General features: G+C 43.2%; 1 protein-coding gene across 1 annotated transcript; it reads right to left on the bottom strand.

Annotated features, from left to right (window-relative positions):
• Nucleotides 1-3,998: 3,998 nt before the first annotated feature.
• On the bottom strand, nucleotides 3,999-8,195 carry LOC133639747 (uncharacterized). The gene is made up of 2 exons (XM_062033331.1): nucleotides 8,121-8,195; nucleotides 3,999-5,363 (listed from the first exon to the last, which is right to left on the bottom strand). The coding sequence occupies exon 2, from the start codon at nucleotides 5,296-5,298 to the stop codon at nucleotides 4,690-4,692; it is 609 nt and encodes a 202-aa protein (XP_061889315.1). The 5' UTR covers nucleotides 5,299-5,363; nucleotides 8,121-8,195; the 3' UTR covers nucleotides 3,999-4,689.
• Between the last annotated feature and the right edge of the window lie 9,670 nt (nucleotides 8,196-17,865).

Below are 17,865 nucleotides of genomic sequence, written 5' to 3'. Positions count from 1 at the left end.
TCAAGCAGGCATGCGGGAATGCCATCAAGCAGACATGCGGGAATGCCATCAAGCAGGCATGCGGGAATGCCATCAAGCAGGCATGCGGGAATGCCATCATGCAGGCATGCGGGAATGCCATCAAGCAGACATGCGGGAATGCCATCATGCAGGCATGCAGGAATGCCATCAAGCAGACATGCAGGAATGCCATCAAGCAGGCATGCGGGAATGCCATCAAGCAGGCATGCAGGAATGCCATCAAGCAGGCATGCGGGAATGCCATCAAGCAGGCATGCGGGAATGCCATCAAGCAGGCATGCGGGAATGCCATCAAGCAGGCATGCGGGAATGCCATCAAGCAGGCATGCGGGAATGCCATCAAGCAGGCATGCAGGAATGCCATCAAGCAGACATGCAGGAATGCCATCAAGCAGGCATGCAGGAATGCCATCAAGCAGACATGCAGGAATGCCATCAAGCAGGCATGCAGGAATGCCATCAAGCAGGCATGCGGGAATGCCATCATGCAGGCATGCGGGAATGCCATCATGCAGGCATGCGGGAATGCCATCAAGCAGGCATGCAGGAATGCCATCAAGCAGACATGCAGGAATGCCATCAAGCAGGCATGCAGGAATGCCATCAAGCAGGCATGCAGGAATGCCATCAAGCAGGCATGCAGGAATGCCATCAAGCAGGCATGCGGGAATGCCATCATGCAGGCATGCGGGAATGCCATCATGCAGGCATGCGGGAATGCCATCAAGCAGGCATGCAGGAATGCCATCAAGCAGACATGCAGGAATGCCATCAAGCAGGCATGCAGGAATGCCATCAAGCAGGCATGCAGGAATGCCATCAAGCAGGCATGCAGGAATGCCATCAAGCAGACATGCAGGAATGCCATCAAGCAGGCATGCAGGAATGCCATCAAGCAGGCATGCAGGAATGCCATCATGCAGGCATGCAGGAATGCCATCATGTAGGCATGCGGGAATGCCATCAAGCAGACATGCGGGAATGCCATCATGCAGGCATGCAGGAATGCCATCAAGCAGACATGCAGGAATGCCATCAAGCAGGCATGCAGGAATGCCATCATGCAGGCATGCGGGAATGCCATCAAGCAGGCATGCGGGAATGCCATCATGCAGGCATGCGGGAATGCCATCATGCAGGCATGCGGGAATGCCATCATGCAGGCATGCGGGAATGCCATCATGCAGGCATGCAGGAATGCCATCAAGCAGGCATGCAGGAATGCCATCATGCAGGCATGCGGGAATGCCATCATGCAGGCATGCGGGAATGCCATCAAGCAGACATGCGGGAATGCCATCATGCAGGCATGCAGGAATGCCATCAAGCAGACATGCAGGAATGCCATCATGCAGGCATGCAGGAATGCCATCAAGCAGACATGCAGGAATGCCATCAAGCAGGCATGCAGGAATGCCATCAAGCAGGCATGCAGGAATGCCATCATGCAGGCATGCGGGAATGCCATCAAGCAGGCATGCAGGAATGCCATCAAGCAGGCATGCAGGAATGCCATCAAGCAGGCATGCAGGAATGCCATCATGCAGGCATGCGGGAATGCCATCAAGCAGGCATGCAGGAATGCCATCATGCAGGCATGCAGGAATGCCATCAAGCAGACATGCAGGAATGCCATCAAGCAGGCATGCAGGAATGCCATCAAGCAGGCATGCAGGAATGCCATCAAGCAGGCATGCAGGAATGCCATCAAGCAGGCATGCGGGAATGCCATCAAGCAGGCATGCAGGAATGCCATCAAGCAGACATGCAGGAATGCCATCAAGCAGGCATGCAGGAATGCCATCAAGCAGACATGCGGGAATGCCATCAAGCAGGCATGCAGGAATGCCATCAAGCAGGCATGCGGGAATGCCATCATGCAGGCATGCGGGAATGCCATCATGCAGGCATGCGGGAATGCCATCAAGCAGGCATGCAGGAATGCCATCAAGCAGACATGCAGGAATGCCATCAAGCAGGCATGCAGGAATGCCATCAAGCAGGCATGCAGGAATGCCATCAAGCAGGCATGCGGGAATGCCATCAAGCAGGCATGCGGGAATGCCATCATGCAGGCATGCGGGAATGCCATCATGCAGGCATGCGGGAATGCCATCAAGCAGGCATGCAGGAATGCCATCAAGCAGACATGCAGGAATGCCATCAAGCAGGCATGCAGGAATGCCATCAAGCAGGCATGCAGGAATGCCATCAAGCAGGCATGCAGGAATGCCATCAAGCAGACATGCAGGAATGCCATCAAGCAGGCATGCAGGAATGCCATCAAGCAGGCATGCAGGAATGCCATCATGCAGGCATGCAGGAATGCCATCATGTAGGCATGCGGGAATGCCATCAAGCAGACATGCGGGAATGCCATCATGCAGGCATGCAGGAATGCCATCAAGCAGACATGCAGGAATGCCATCAAGCAGGCATGCAGGAATGCCATCATGCAGGCATGCGGGAATGCCATCAAGCAGGCATGCAGGAATGCCATCATGCAGGCATGCGGGAATGCCATCAAGCAGACATGCAGGAATGCCATCAAGCAGGCATGCAGGAATGCCATCAAGCAGGCATGCAGGAATGCCATCATGCAGGCATGCAGGAATGCCATCATGTAGGCATGCGGGAATGCCATCAAGCAGACATGCGGGAATGCCATCATGCAGGCATGCAGGAATGCCATCAAGCAGACATGCAGGAATGCCATCAAGCAGGCATGCAGGAATGCCATCAAGCAGGCATGCGGGAATGCCATCATGCAGGCATGCGGGAATGCCATCATGCAGGCATGCGGGAATGCCATCAAGCAGACATGCGGGAATGCCATCATGCAGGCATGCAGGAATGCCATCAAGCAGACATGCAGGAATGCCATCATGCAGGCATGCAGGAATGCCATCAAGCAGACATGCAGGAATGCCATCAAGCAGGCATGCAGGAATGCCATCAAGCAGGCATGCAGGAATGCCATCATGCAGGCATGCGGGAATGCCATCAAGCAGGCATGCAGGAATGCCATCAAGCAGGCATGCAGGAATGCCATCAAGCAGGCATGCAGGAATGCCATCAAGCAGGCATGCAGGAATGCCATCATGCAGGCATGCGGGAATGCCATCAAGCAGGCATGCAGGAATGCCATCAAGCAGGCATGCAGGAATGCCATCAAGCAGGCATGCAGGAATGCCATCATGCAGGCATGCAGGAATGCCATCAAGCAGACATGCAGGAATGCCATCAAGCAGGCATGCAGGAATGCCATCAAGCAGGCATGCAGGAATGCCATCAAGCAGGCATGCAGGAATGCCATCAAGCAGGCATGCAGGAATGCCATCAAGCAGGCATGCAGGAATGCCATCATGCAGGCATGCGGGAATGCCATCAAGCAGGCATGCAGGAATGCCATCAAGCAGGCATGCAGGAATGCCATCAAGCAGGCATGCAGGAATGCCATCATGCAGGCATGCAGGAATGCCATCAAGCAGACATGCGGGAATGCCATCATGCAGGCATGCAGGAATGCCATCAAGCAGACATGCAGGAATGCCATCAAGCAGGCATGCAGGAATGCCATCATGCAGGCATGCGGGAATGCCATCAAGCAGGCATGCAGGAATGCCATCAAGCAGGCATGCAGGAATGCCATCAAGCAGGCATGCAGGAATGCCATCATGCAGGCATGCGAGAATGCCATCAAGCAGGCATGCGGGAATGCCATCATGCAGGCATGCGGGAATGCCATCATGCAGGCATGTGGGAATGCCATCAAGCAGGCATGCGGGAATGCCATCATGCAGGCATGCGAGAATGCCATCAAGCAGGCATGCGGGAATGCCATCATGCAGGCATGTGAGAATGCCATCGAGCAGGCATGCGGGTGTAATGGATTGTCCGAAGCTTAAACAGGCAACAAAAGTAGTTTAGTACAACAAATTTATTTACCCATTATCAGAAGTGCAGGTTGAATTAAGTTAGCCGTGCAGACAGACCACATGTTACTCCGGAGTAAACAAGACACACACAAGCCAAAATCACTCTCGAGTTCCGGTCTTCTGCCATTTTTTATATGTCTCTTGTGCGTCATTGTTTCTTATCGAGTGCGTTAATGTCTTTTATCTAGTGCGTCAATGTCTTTGTTTTCCCTATCTGTTCCATAACAATTCAAATCCTTTAGACAGTCAACACATTCTGTAGACAGGTTAGCACGACTTAATATTCACTTTTGTCCCACTGGCACAGAATAGAAGAGAAATTAAATGAGCGTACATTCTTATTAGACATGCAATATAGGTCAAAGGTCAGAAATTCTACTACATACCCGCCTTCCAGGGTCTTAAGACCCTGGACCAAAACAATTTCTGATGTAGACCACTAATCTCTACCACAGATAGAGGCAAAAACCTCAATGTTTTTATACGAGGCAAAAATTCCGTCTATGACCCTCCTTCAGAGCGATCGCTGTTACCAGCCTGCAGTAAAACCATCTCACAGAACACAATTAGTGGCCTACCCTTTGATTTAGTAAAGGAATAACAAATACTTTGATCATGAACATTATTGAACATAAATAGATGAATGTATATAGACTTATGACTGTAAGACATTTGCAAAAATATTTTTCCCGGCATTTGCAATGAATGTAGTTACCAATATTGTTAATTATCAATTGATTTTGAACACACAACTGAATTTCGTATGAGTCCATGTTCGATTAGTGCTCGTATAGATGGCTCGGTGGTGCCTCAGGCTGGTGGCCTGCCGACACCTCGTTGGGCTTTTGGCTGCCTTGGTGAAGAAAGAGATCCACTCAAACAGTCTGTCTCTGTCTCTTCTTGGGGTGTGGTTCAGTCCAATGGCAGACTGTGCAATGGCATGTGCGCGCTGGCCGCTTTGGGGAAAAGCTGAGAAAAAGTTGGAGCTGTGGGGGCTTTGGGGAAGGCTGGGGCAGAGTATGGGGCGTGGGGCTTTGGTCCAGGCCCTCGGCTTGCTTCTAGGCCTCCTCGCCGCTTCGGCACTCCCGACACTTCTTTCCACAGCTGCTGGAGTCCCGGTGGACACATATTGGCTGGCAACCTTAGTCGTTCTCGTCATCGCTGGCAAGGTGTTGTCTCTCCTCTCGGTTCCTTCCAGTCGGGTATCGGGTGTTGGTCCTGGATCGGCTTTGACCGTGCCCCTCTTAGCGAGTGCAAGGGAATCTGGAGTGGCTGCTTTCATCCTCAAATCTGCACAGAGGAACTGGCACACAAATTCTACATTTTGCAAACTTACCATTTTGGTCTCATGGTCTTTCCACCTTCCTAGGAAGCTGCTGGTCCTGAGAAGTGCTGATCTTGTGACTGAAGAAGATTAACCTGTTTTCTTAAAATAGGTGCCGTTGTTTGACCTAATCTTTTTGGGGAAACCATGTCGGGATATTAGATCATTCACAAAACATTTAATTACTGAATTGGCACCCTCCTTTGAGGTTGGGGTTGCTTTCGCCAACCACTGCAATTGTCAATCTAAATCATTACGTTCCTTTATCCTTGTACCGGATTGATCATATCGATTAAATAAAACCTCAACACGCTCAAACTTGACCCAATCCAAACTCACCTCCCCCCTCTGTCCCTCTCACAGGGACAGTGTTAGTTGTAGTAATAGTAATAGTAGTAGTAGTAGTAGTATTAGTAGTTTCAGAAACATCCAAGAAAAAGAAAAGGCAGCTGATAGTCAAGTGCAGCAAGAACAGAGGCGGAGGACAGGTCATGTTTGAGGTCACTGTTCGCTTTTGCAGTAGTACTTTGATATTTTACAACACCTAGTGAATTATTGTGGCCACAATAATTCACTAAATAGTTGTATTTAATTTAGTCTATCTATGATGGGACAATGCACAGAAACATTAAGTTCAGAAACAGATTTGTTCTGTACCAGATTATATCTAAATAGCTACTTTCCATCTGCAGTCCCTGGCTACCTAAATTAAAGGGATCCAAAAATCAAGCAATAAAATTATGACACTAATTAATCATAATAAATATATACATTCATAGTAATTAATAATTAATAAAAAAAATAATCATACTGTAGCATGTAATCAGATTAAGAGAAGTCCTAAAATGCCCCTTCATGGACACATACTTAACATACAATACAACCACACCTTATTTACATCATCACACAAAGACAATACATGCTCTTGTTCACATCTGTCATCATTCATAACAACAACCAAGATTTTAACAACCATACCTCACAATCTACAACAAAAATGCTCTCATGGATAAATATAATACTCATTAAGTTGATGTGTCAACATAATGCCCCTCTTAGTGACCGTCTGAGCAGCCTTGATTGCTCCAAAGCCACTTTTTAACTTCAAATTTTCTATTCCTTTTGTTCTAACGTGGAGAAGGCTAATTGGTCTGTACATGTTCTGGTCTTCTTTATTTCCTGCTTTATGGATTTAATCATAGTAGCAGTTTCTCGACGTGGTAGGGAAAGTCTTTTCCGTTATGGATGTATTTATCAATTGTTGTTATACGAGCAATAATACAATCCTTATATGTTTTTAGGAAGATAGTGTCCAACCCATATATATATATCTCTAGATCGTGAGTCTGATAATGCAGTGAAGATTTTGTTTAACTTTGTTTCATTTGTTAATTCTAAAATTAGTCCATCCTGAATAAATGACAATTATTTGCACTGATTTTGAGGGACTCTTTATTCAGGGTTTGTACAGACTGGATGAAATGTTCATTAAAATTATTACTTATGTCCAGACTGTCTGCGATAGTAGCGCCATTGATATTTAATGTTATAGTGTTGTTTCTTGTTTGCTCTCTTTCCGTAAGTTTGTATCTGGTTTTCCATAACTTTCTAATGTTCCCTTTTGCAGCTTTGATTAATTCTAAGTGAAAGTCAGCCTTAGACTTCCGCATAAACATTGTAACTTTGTTCCTCCAAACTTTTAAATCATACTATCTGTATTTAGACCTGTTTTAATTGCTCTTATGAGAGCTGAGTCCTCATGTCTTTATTAGAATCCAAATTGTTTTATTAATCCAAGGTATTTTTATTTTAGCACTCTTCTTTCTGGTTTTGTATTCGTGTATTTACAGATGTTCTCTTTGATTTTTGACATCCAATTGTAATTCTAGTAGGGCTGCTTATCATTTGTATCATTGTAGAAGCCGTTTATAATATCCTTAAGTTTCTTTCTACGTGTTTTATTTAACCAGTCCAGATTAACGTCCCCCATGACGTTACTTCTTTCACACTATGCTGTTTGAGGATGTCTGAAAATGAATCAAGAAAAATGTCTTTAGCTGTGGTCGGTCGGTATACTACAATTACCTTGAAATACATTTCTGAGGAAGATGTAATTTTAATTTCAACATACTCAAATTGATCTACTTTTAATGTTTTCCCTTTCATAAATCATAATTCCTCCCCCCTTTGTCACTCGATCTGTCTTTTCTGTAATCTTGTACCCCGGGACATTAATTAGAACGAAAGGTGTTGTGGGTTTTAACCATGTCTCTGATAGACAAGGTAATCCGGATTAGAGTCTGACAGTAACTGCTGTATTTGTTCAGTATATTTCCTGTGGTAGAAAGTTTAATAATGCGGACACGTTTGTTACTGAATACTTTCTACAGACTTCTGTCTCTAAGTGACTTTGTGTATGTAATAAGCAACTACAATTTTTTGATATGCTTAAATTTGTTATTTTAGCTCAGCTGTTGTGTAGCTGCTAGCTCCTCGTAGCCTACAGCAGGAATGTCCAAATTGCAACCAATAGCTATGTTTTTAACAGACAACCGAAATAATTGAAAATGCGGTATTTGCGTATCGGTTCAATCAGCGGCAGCTACGCCCTGTTTTATCATTTGACCTACATTTTTGGTTTCTTAGGCAGGACAGAGGGAACAATGTGGGTCATTAGTTGTCCATCTTACGCCATTCTAATTGTTGTAAGGATAGTTCACATGAGCGGCCATACCTTGAGTCCCACCATATATAAGAGTCAAAAGGCTCCTATTATGAGTCGTCTAATTGGTGATCATACACTTTGGCGGTTTGGGTGGCAGGACACACGGACGCACCTCCGTCAGCCAGTGCTAGGACAGTTGGAGCAGTCCCCGTCCTCCACTCGTTCCTGGGAGGCGTCCCCAGTAGTTGTCAGCTGATGTCGTGCTGTCGGGCAACATCAGGAAGTTCCTTCTGTGCGGTATTGAATTGTCAGGGCACAGTTCGTAAGCAGGTCATTACAAGGTGTGTGCAGGTTGACCACAAAGGAATGCTTCAATGTCCCAGTCCAAATGTATGTATTGATATTTAAATGTTTATTTATTCATATACAGTATATTTTATTTTTCCTATTATCAAAACCAACCTGTCAGCCTTCTCTTCAGATTGAGTACAGCTGTCCACTATATATATTTATATATTTTGTATTTATTTATTTATTTTTGTATTCTTTAAACCTAGCTCAATGCTATCCTAGCTCAATGCTAACCTAGCTCAATGCTATGCTAACAGTGTCACACCTCTTCGGCCCAATGCCTCGTACAGCTGACACTCACACAGCCTCGCCACTTCTGACACACTCTTATCTCAAAACGTCTCCCAGCTGAGACTCCTTTTTTTTTTTCTTTATATGCGTCACACAGTCACTCACACAGAGAATTTAGCAGCGAGCAAGAGCCTTTTTTCCCGTACTCAAAATCTCAGTGTGTAAAACAACTGTAATATCGCACAGTCACAATCACCAGTATAGTTTAAAACAAATTCAAATGACTGGAATTCGCTCGCAGCGCCAAAGAGGGGGAGCTTCCCTGCTTAGGCTGCTGCCTCCGCGATCCAACCTCTTGATAAGCGGAAGAAAATAATTATATGGATGGATCATTCACTCATGTGTTTTCTGTACATAACTTTGTCTACTTTCTCACACGCACACACATTTTAGACAATTTCCCAACTTTTACAGATAGCGGGGCTGTGAGAAAAGTGTGAGGGGAGAGGTTGATTTTTTCAGAGGGGAATTAAAACAGATAAGAAACCAGGTGCTACACAAATGTTATTACAATACGCAGATATATATATATAAATTTAAAAAACACACATTTTTATCCCACGAACCACGCCCTCCTGGTCCGGACCAATATAAACAACTAATGCACGCGTGCTTTTGTGGAATCGGCCGTCTCATATCACAAAAACCAGGTTCCATCATTGCTCATAAAACGGCGATGAACCCGTTTCATTGGAGCAGCACCTGCGTTATCAAACTGACCAACACGGATCACTGGCCTCTAAGGCGCCATAGGACCACCAGGAATCACCCAGCAATCCTACATACATCGTGTCTGGTCAGTCCATACAGTTTCACCAAGTTTCACCAAAGCTCTACCATATGGAGCCCGAGACACCACCTGTTTATTCTGCAGCCATTAAACAGATTCGTGACAACTTGGCTCAGTTGATCTCCTTTACCGGAGTCACTGAATGGTCACCTAATATGAGGCTTTTTTACACGCTGAGTCACAAGGACTAGGGACCGCTGCAGTTTCCACATAGGCAGGTGTCTCGCACTTTCACAGACGTATCAATTTTATATGGGCCAAATGTCACACCAGTTAGCAAACCTTGCCTTGAATTTATCTTTGTCCAACTCTGGCTAATTCTGATGTACTTGCAGAAAGAAGCATCCTCTGCCAGCAACGACAGAGGATGAAGAGGTTAAAAGAAATTTTTCGTCTCACATCGTCTGTGCTTCTACACTCCAAACCACCAAAATTATAATAACAATCCCCTTATGTTAAAAACAAGAGATCACAAGTTTTCAACAAACACACAGACAAATAATCACATATAAAACAACTCAATCCAACCATAATTTACCCCATTCCAGGTTGTTTTTGGAGAACCTGACTAAACCTATCTTTTATCAAAAATAGATTCAGCAATTAGTCTTATCGATCCGGCTCTCTCCAGGCACAAAATGTTTACACTTTAAGCAAAACGCTTACCTTGTTATGCACGCGTGCAGCACATTGTCTGCCTGACAGAGAGAGCGGGAGCGGCTGTCGACCTGTAGCTTCTAAACCATCCTGTTCGTGACGCCAATTTGTGTAGTGGATTGTCCGAAGCTTAAACAGGCAACAAAAGTAGTTTAGTACAACACATTTATTTACCCATTATCAGAAGTGCAGGTTGATTTAAGTTGGCCGTACAGACAGACCACATGTTACTCCGGAGTAAACAAGACACACACAAGCCAATCACTGTCGAGTTCCGGTCCTCTGCCATTTTTTATATGTCTCTTGTGCGTCATTGTTTGTTATCTAATGCGTCACGATTGTTTTGTTTTGGTTTTGTCTGTTCCAAAACAACCTTGTATCTCCTAGTCATATTTGGAAAATCTAAACATTCTGTAGACAGGTTGGCATAACTCCATATTCACCTTTGTCCCACAACTGGTCCATTCAATGGCACAAAATAGAAGAGAATTGAAAATGAGCGGACATTCTTAAAAGACAAGAAATATAGGTCAAAGGTCAGAAATTCTACAACATTAAGAAGTTCTTCTAGGAGAGGTTGCTGTTAAGAAGTTCTTCTAGGAGAGGTTGCTGTTAAGAAGTTCTTCTAGGAGAGGTTGCTGTTAAGAAGTTCTTCTAGGAGAGGTTACTGTTAAGAAGTTCTTCTAGGAGAGGTTGCTGTTAAGAAGTTCTTCTAGGAGAGGTTGCTGTTAAGAAGTTCTTCTAGGAGAGGTTGCTGTTAAGAAGTTCTTCTAGGAGAGGCTGCTGTTAAGAAGTTCTTCTAGGAGAGGTTGCTGTTAAGAAGTTCTTCTAGGAGAGGCTGCTGTTAAGAATTTCTTCTAGGAGAGGTTGCAGTTAAGAAGTTCTTCTAGGAGAGGCTGCTGTTAAGAAGTTCTTCTAGGAGAGGCTGCTGTTAAGAAGTTCTTCTAGGAGAGGTTGCTGTTAAGAAGTTCTTCTAGGAGAGGTTGCTGTTAAGAAGTTCTTCTAGGAGAGGTTGCTGTTAAGAAGTTCTTCTAGGAGAGGTTGCTGTTAAGAAGTTCTTCTAGGAGAGGTTGCTGTTAAGAAGTTCTTCTAGGAGAGGTTGCTGTTAAGAAGTTCTTCTAGGAGAGGTTGCTGTTAAGAATTTCTTCTAGGAGAGGTTGCAGTTAAGAAGTTCTTCTAGGAGAGGCTGCTGTTAAGAAGTTCTTCTAGGAGAGGTTGCTGTTAAGAAGTTCTTCTAGGAGAGGTTGCTGTTAAGAAGTTCTTCTAGGAGAGGTTGCTGTTAAGAATTTCTTCTAGGAGAGGTTGCAGTTAAGAAGTTCTTCTAGGAGAGGCTGCTGTTAAGAAGTTCTTCTAGGAGAGGTTGCTGTTAAGAAGTTCTTCTAGGAGAGGTTGCTGTTAAGAAGTTCTTCTAGGAGAGGTTGCTGTTAAGAAGTCCTTCTAGGAGAGGTTGCTGTTAAGAAGTTCTTCTAGGGAGAGGTTGCTGTTAAGAATTTCTTCTAGGAGAGGTTGCAGTTAAGAAGTTCTTCTAGGAGAGGCTGCTGTTAAGAAGTTCTTCTAGGAGAGGTTGCTGTTAAGAAGTTCTTCTAGGAGAGGCTGCTGTTTAGAAGTTCTTCTAGGAGAGGCTGCTGTTAAGAAGTTCTTCTAGGAGAGGTTGCAGTTAAGAAGTTCTTCTAGGAGAGGTTACTGTTAAGAAGTTCTTCTAGGAGAGGCTGCTGTTAAGAAGTTCTTCTAGGAGAGGTTACTGTTAAGAAGTTCTTCTAGGAGAGGTTGCTGTTAAGAAGTTCTTCTAGGAGAGGTTGCTGTTAAGAAGTTCTTCTAGGAGAGGTTGCTGTTAAGAAGTTCTTCTAGGAGAGGTTGCTGTTAAGAAGTTCTTCTAGGAGAGGCTGCTGTTAAGAAGTTCTTCTAGGAGAGGTTGCTGTTAAGAAGTTCTTCTAGGAGAGGCTGCTGTTAAGAATTTCTTCTAGGAGAGGTTGCAGTTAAGAAGTTCTTCTAGGAGAGGCTGCTGTTAAGAAGTTCTTCTAGGAGAGGCTGCTGTTAAGAAGTTCTTCTAGGAGAGGTTGCTGTTAAGAAGTTCTTCTAGGAGAGGTTGCTGTTAAGAAGTTCTTCTAGGAGAGGTTGCTGTTAAGAAGTTCTTCTAGGAGAGGCTGCTGTTAAGAAGTTCTTCTAGGAGAGGTTGCTGTTAAGAAGTTCTTCTAGGAGAGGTTGCTGTTAAGAAGTTCTTCTAGGAGAGGTTGCTGTTAAGAAGTTCTTCTAGGAGAGGTTGCTGTTAAGAAGTTCTTCTAGGAGAGGTTGCTGTTAAGAATTTCTTCTAGGAGAGGTTGCAGTTAAGAAGTTCTTCTAGGAGAGGCTGCTGTTAAGAAGTTCTTCTAGGAGAGGTTGCTGTTAAGAAGTTCTTCTAGGAGAGGTTGCTGTTAAGAAGTTCTTCTAGGAGAGGTTGCTGTTAAGAATTTCTTCTAGGAGAGGTTGCAGTTAAGAAGTTCTTCTAGGAGAGGCTGCTGTTAAGAAGTTCTTCTAGGAGAGGTTGCTGTTAAGAAGTTCTTCTAGGAGAGGTTGCTGTTAAGAAGTTCTTCTAGGAGAGGTTGCTGTTAAGAAGTCCTTCTAGGAGAGGTTGCTGTTAAGAAGTTCTTCTAGGGAGAGGTTGCTGTTAAGAATTTCTTCTAGGAGAGGTTGCAGTTAAGAAGTTCTTCTAGGAGAGGCTGCTGTTAAGAAGTTCTTCTAGGAGAGGTTGCTGTTAAGAAGTTCTTCTAGGAGAGGTTGCTGTTAAGAAGTTCTTCTAGGAGAGGCTGCTGTTAAGAAGTTCTTCTAGGAGAGGTTGCAGTTAAGAAGTTCTTCTAGGAGAGGTTGCTGTTAAGAAGTTCTTCTAGGAGAGGTTGCTGTTAAGAAGTTCTTCTAGGAGAGGCTGCTGTTTAGAAGTTCTTCTAGGAGAGGCTGCTGTTAAGAAGTTCTTCTAGGAGAGGTTGCAGTTAAGAAGTTCTTCTAGGAGAGGTTGCTGTTAAGAAGTTCTTCTAGGAGAGGTTGCTGTTAAGAAGTTCTTCTAGGAGAGGCTGCTGTTTAGAAGTTCTTCTAGGAGAGGCTGCTGTTAAGAAGTTCTTCTAGGAGAGGTTGCAGTTAAGAAGTTCTTCTAGGAGAGGCTGCTGTTAAGAAGTTCTTCTAGGAGAGGTTGCTGTTAAGAAGTCCTTCTAGGAGAGGTTGCTGTTAAGAAGTTCTTCTAGGAGAGGCTGCTGTTTAGAAGTTCTTCTAGGAGAGGCTGCTGTTAAGAAGTTCTTCTAGGAGAGGTTGCAGTTAAGAAGTTCTTCTAGGAGAGGTTGCAGTTAAGAAGTTCTTCTAGGAGAGGCTGCTGTTAAGAAGTTCTTCTAGGAGAGGCTGCTGTTAAGAAGTTCTTCTAAGAGAGGCTGCTGTTAAGAAGTTCTTCTAGGAGAGGCTGCTGTTAAGAAGTTCTTCTAGGAGAGGTTGCAGTTAAGAAGTTCTTCTAGGAGAGGCTGCTGTTAAGAAGTTCTTCTAGGAGAGGTTGCTGTTAAGAAGTTCTTCTAGGAGAGGTTGCTGTTAAGAAGTCCTTCTAGGAGAGGCTGCTGTTAAAAAAAGATATCACAGGTGCCTCTGTCGGCTACACGGTGACTCGGCGCATTGAGGAAATAGCTGAAGACATTGACACACAATTATTAGAGACGATTGATAAATCACCGTGGTATGCACTCCAGCTTGACACATCTACAGCGTTACGGTGAGTTCAAATTCTCATTTGTTTTTTATGTTGTATCTGCATCTTATTTTGAAGGCATGTAACCCTTTTTCTTAGCTGCTGAGTGGAAAAAGAAGTTAAAACACAAATGGTAAAAGTTTCGTGACGTGTGCAATTTTTGAGGCATATTTTTCTGAATTCTATTATATTTTCAAAAATACTTAAAATACATATTTTTTTCAAAACACTTTATTCAGCATCAACAGTGCAGTACAACGTGTCTCTTTCCTAGTTCAGCTGATGAGGATATACTGTAGTGCAGGGGTCACCAACGCGGTGCCGGTAAGGACCAGATGAGTAGCCCGCTGGCCTGTTCTAAAAATAGCTCAAATAGCAGCACTTACCAGTGAGCTGCCTCTATTTTTTAAATTTTATTTATTTACTAGCAAGCTGGTCTCGCTTTGCCCGACATTTTTAATTCTAAGAGAGACAAAACTCAAATAGAATTTGAAAATCCAAAAAAATGTTTTAAAGACTTGGTCTTCACTTGTTTAAATAAATTCATTATTTTTTTTACTTTGCTTCTTATAACTTTCAGAAAGACAATTTTAGAGAAAAAATACAACCTTAAAAATGATTTTAGGATTTTTAAACACATATACCTTTTTACCTTTTAAATTCCTTCCTCTTCTTTCCTGACAATTTAAATCAATGTTCAAGAAAATTTATTTTTTTTATTGTAAAGATTAATAAATACATTTTAATTTAATTATTCATTTTAGCTTCTGTTTTTTGGACGAAGAATATTTGTGAAATATTTCTTCAAACTTATTATGATTAAAATTCAAAAAAATTATTCTGGCAAATCTAGAAAATCTGTAGAATCAAATTTATATCTTATTTCAAAGTCTTTTGAATTTCTTTTAAAATTGTTGTTCTGGAAAATCTAGAAGAAATAATGATTTGTCTTTGTTAGAAATATAGCTTGGTCCAATTTGTTATATATTCTAATAAAGTGTAGATTGGATTTTAACCTATTTAAAATATGTCATCAAAATTCTAAAATTAATCTTAATCAGGAAAAATTACTAATGATGTTCCATAAATTATTTTTTAAATTTTTTTCAAAAAGATTCGAATTAGCTAGTTTTTCTCTTCTTTTTTCCGGTTGAATTTTAAAGAGTCGAAATTGAAGATAAACTATGTTTCAAAATTTAATTGTCATTTTTTTCGTGTTTTGTCCTCTTTTAAACCGTTCAATTAAGTGTAAATATCATTAATTATTAATAATAACATAGAGTTAAAGGTAAATTGAGCAAATTGGCTATTTCTGGCAATGTATTTAAGTGTGTATCAAACTGGTAGCCCTTCGCATTAATCAGTACCCAAGAAGTAGCTCTTGGTTTCAAAAAGGTTGGTGACCCCTGCTGTAGTGTATAGCACACACTGCAACTGATCCCAGTCATCAGAGGGATGAGAGCACGGAACGTGGAGTTGCTGTGTCATCCTCGGCAGTAAATCATCAGTGGGCGCTGGAGTGTGTCTGCTCGGCTCCACAAGGGGGAAGCGGGCGTGGCGGGGTTACGTAACTCCGCTCTGGCCGACATCCACAGTCCACGCTCTGACTGCTTGCCCACTGACCAACTCCTGCCACTTCTTATCTTATCGTCCGGGCCGCTAAAACGCTGAGCTCCAGTTTTGCCTGGTCTCTAACAAGCTGTGATGCTGTTACACTGCAGGGCTAGGAACAGCTTGGATGATTCCTTCAAATGTTCTAGTTCCATTCACACATTTAAAAAACACTTTAAGACCAATGTCTTGAAAAAATATATCACTCTTGAATCAACACTGTAGGTAATACTATGATCAATAGAGAGATCCAAGATGGCGCCAGTATGTGCTGAGGCTTGCCGTCTCTCGCTGTCAGCTTTGCTTGTTTTTGTGCTGTTCGCGTCTTTTGTTGTCCCTGTCAACTCACTGTTTGTGTATGACCGCCAAACGCTGTTGGATCTTTGTCCCTCTCACACGGATATGATCAACTTCGACGTTAGTTTTACGAGTGGCGAAGGGCGGAGCACAAGTGGAAAGGGGATCACTTGGAGGTTTCTTTTTAAATTTTAAAAGAAAACTGTCAGAACTATCAAAGTGTGGTTAAAGCTGAGAAAAAAAAATATCTGTCAGACTTAATTTTAAATAGTATCAGCAAGCCACGTGTTCTTTTTAATACTATTAGTTATGTTCTTAATCCAAATCCAGCCACTTTACTGGAGATGACAAGTGAAACTTGTGAAAAATTTCTCTCCTTTTTTAATGATAAGGTTGCTTTTATTCGGGCAAATCTTTCTCGCTCTCCATTGAGTTTTAATGTGGCCACTCATTGCTCGGCTGTGTTTAGTCAGTTTGAGCCTGTGTCCATGCCTGAGCTTACAGGAATAGTCCACAAACTGAAACCCTCGTCCTGTCCCACAGACCCAGCCCCCCCTCGCTTTTTTAAAGAAATCTGGGGCACTATTGACTTGTCTGTTAGGGACATCATCAACAGCAGCTTGATTTCTGGCTGTGTCCCCTCTTTTTGTAAAAGAGCTGTTGTTGAGCCTTTGATTAAAAAAACAGGTCTAGATCCGACAAGTTTGTCAAATTATCGGCCCATTTCCAAATTACCTTTTGTGTCAAAAATTCTGGAGAAATATGTTTTAGCGCAACTGCAGCCTTTTTTAGATGAAAATAGCACTTTATATCCATTTCAGTCTGGATACAAAGCTTTGCACAGTACTGAATCTGCACTTTTAAAGGTTTGTAATGACTTGCTTTTAATGTCTGATTCTGGCAGCTCTGCCATTGTAGTGCTTTTAGATCTTACAGCTGCCTTTGACACAGTCGACCACACAATTCTTTTAGACCGCCTGAGAGACTGTGTGGGTGTCAGGGGGACTGCATTAGAGTGGTTCAGATCCTACCTGTCAGAGAGGTCTTTCTCAGTCAGGCTGGGGGACGCCACCTCTTCTTCTGCTCCGCTTTACTGTGGTGTCCCCCAGGGATCCATTCTAGGCCCCATCCTGTTTTCCTTGTACATTCTCCCTCTTGGAGAGATTTTTAAGAAACATGGAGTGTCTTATCACTTTTATGCAGATGACTGCCAAATTTATATGCCAATTTCAAAAGGCCACGGCCCCCTGACACCCCTTCTCAACTGTCTATGCCACGTCAAGGCTTGGTTAGCCCAGAATTTTTTAATAATGAATGAGGGAAAAACGGAAATTTCAGTTTTTGGTCCGGCCCTCACTGACTTGGGACCATTGCAAAATTATGTGCGTCCCAAAGTCACCAGCCTTGGCGTCACCATAGACAGCGATTTTAAACTTGACAAACAAGTCAATGGCGTTTTAAAATCATGTTTTTATCATGTTCGTCTTTTAGTAAAGGTAAACCCATTTTTATCTTTTAACCTTTTTGAAGTCGTGCATGCTTTTATTTCAAGTGGCCTGGACTACTGCAATGCACTTTATGCTGGCATTAGCCAAAAAGCTCTCTCCCGGTTGCAGTTAGTCCAGAACGTGGCAGCAGGACTTTTAACAGGGGCCAGGAAACGCCAGCATATAACCCCAATTCTTCAGAGTTTGCACTGGCTCCCTGTTCATTTTAGAATTGATTTTAAAACCTTGTTGTTTGTTTTTAAAGCTTTACATGGACTGGCACCTCAGTATATCTCGGACCTCATCCAAATTTACACTCCTGCACGCGCTCTGAGGTCCGAGAGCCAGCTCCAGCTCGTGGTGCCCAGGGCGAGACTTAAAACCAGGGGAGACAGGGCCTTCTCTGTGGTCGGCCCTAAACTCTGGAACACTCTGCCCCTCCATGTTCAAACTGCTTCCACAGTGGAGTGTTTTAAGTCTCGTCTTAAGACCCACTTTTATTCTTTGGCTTTTAACACTACGTGAGTTGTGTGGTCTTCTGTCCTCTGTTGTCCTCTGTGGTTTTTTTAATACATTTTGATGTCTATTTTACTGTTTTAATTGGTTTCACCCTTTAAAATCGTTTTTAATCATATTTATTTTTTATATTGCCTCTGTATTGGTTTTCTATCCATTTATTCTTTGTTTTTATTCAGTCATTGGTGTAGCATAATATTGTTTTTAACATGGCTGTGCA

The sequence above is a fragment of the Entelurus aequoreus genome, linkage group LG22 (assembly GCF_033978785.1).
Source record: "Entelurus aequoreus isolate RoL-2023_Sb linkage group LG22, RoL_Eaeq_v1.1, whole genome shotgun sequence".
NCBI classification, from domain to species: domain Eukaryota; kingdom Metazoa; phylum Chordata; class Actinopteri; order Syngnathiformes; family Syngnathidae; genus Entelurus; species Entelurus aequoreus.
This window is presented reverse-complemented; position numbering and strand designations above follow the sequence as displayed.

Coding starts and splice junctions, on each gene's coding strand:
- LOC133639747 (XM_062033331.1), bottom strand. CDS start 5,298: ATGGTAAGTTTGCAAAATGTAGAATTTGTGTGCCAGTTCCTCTGTGCA.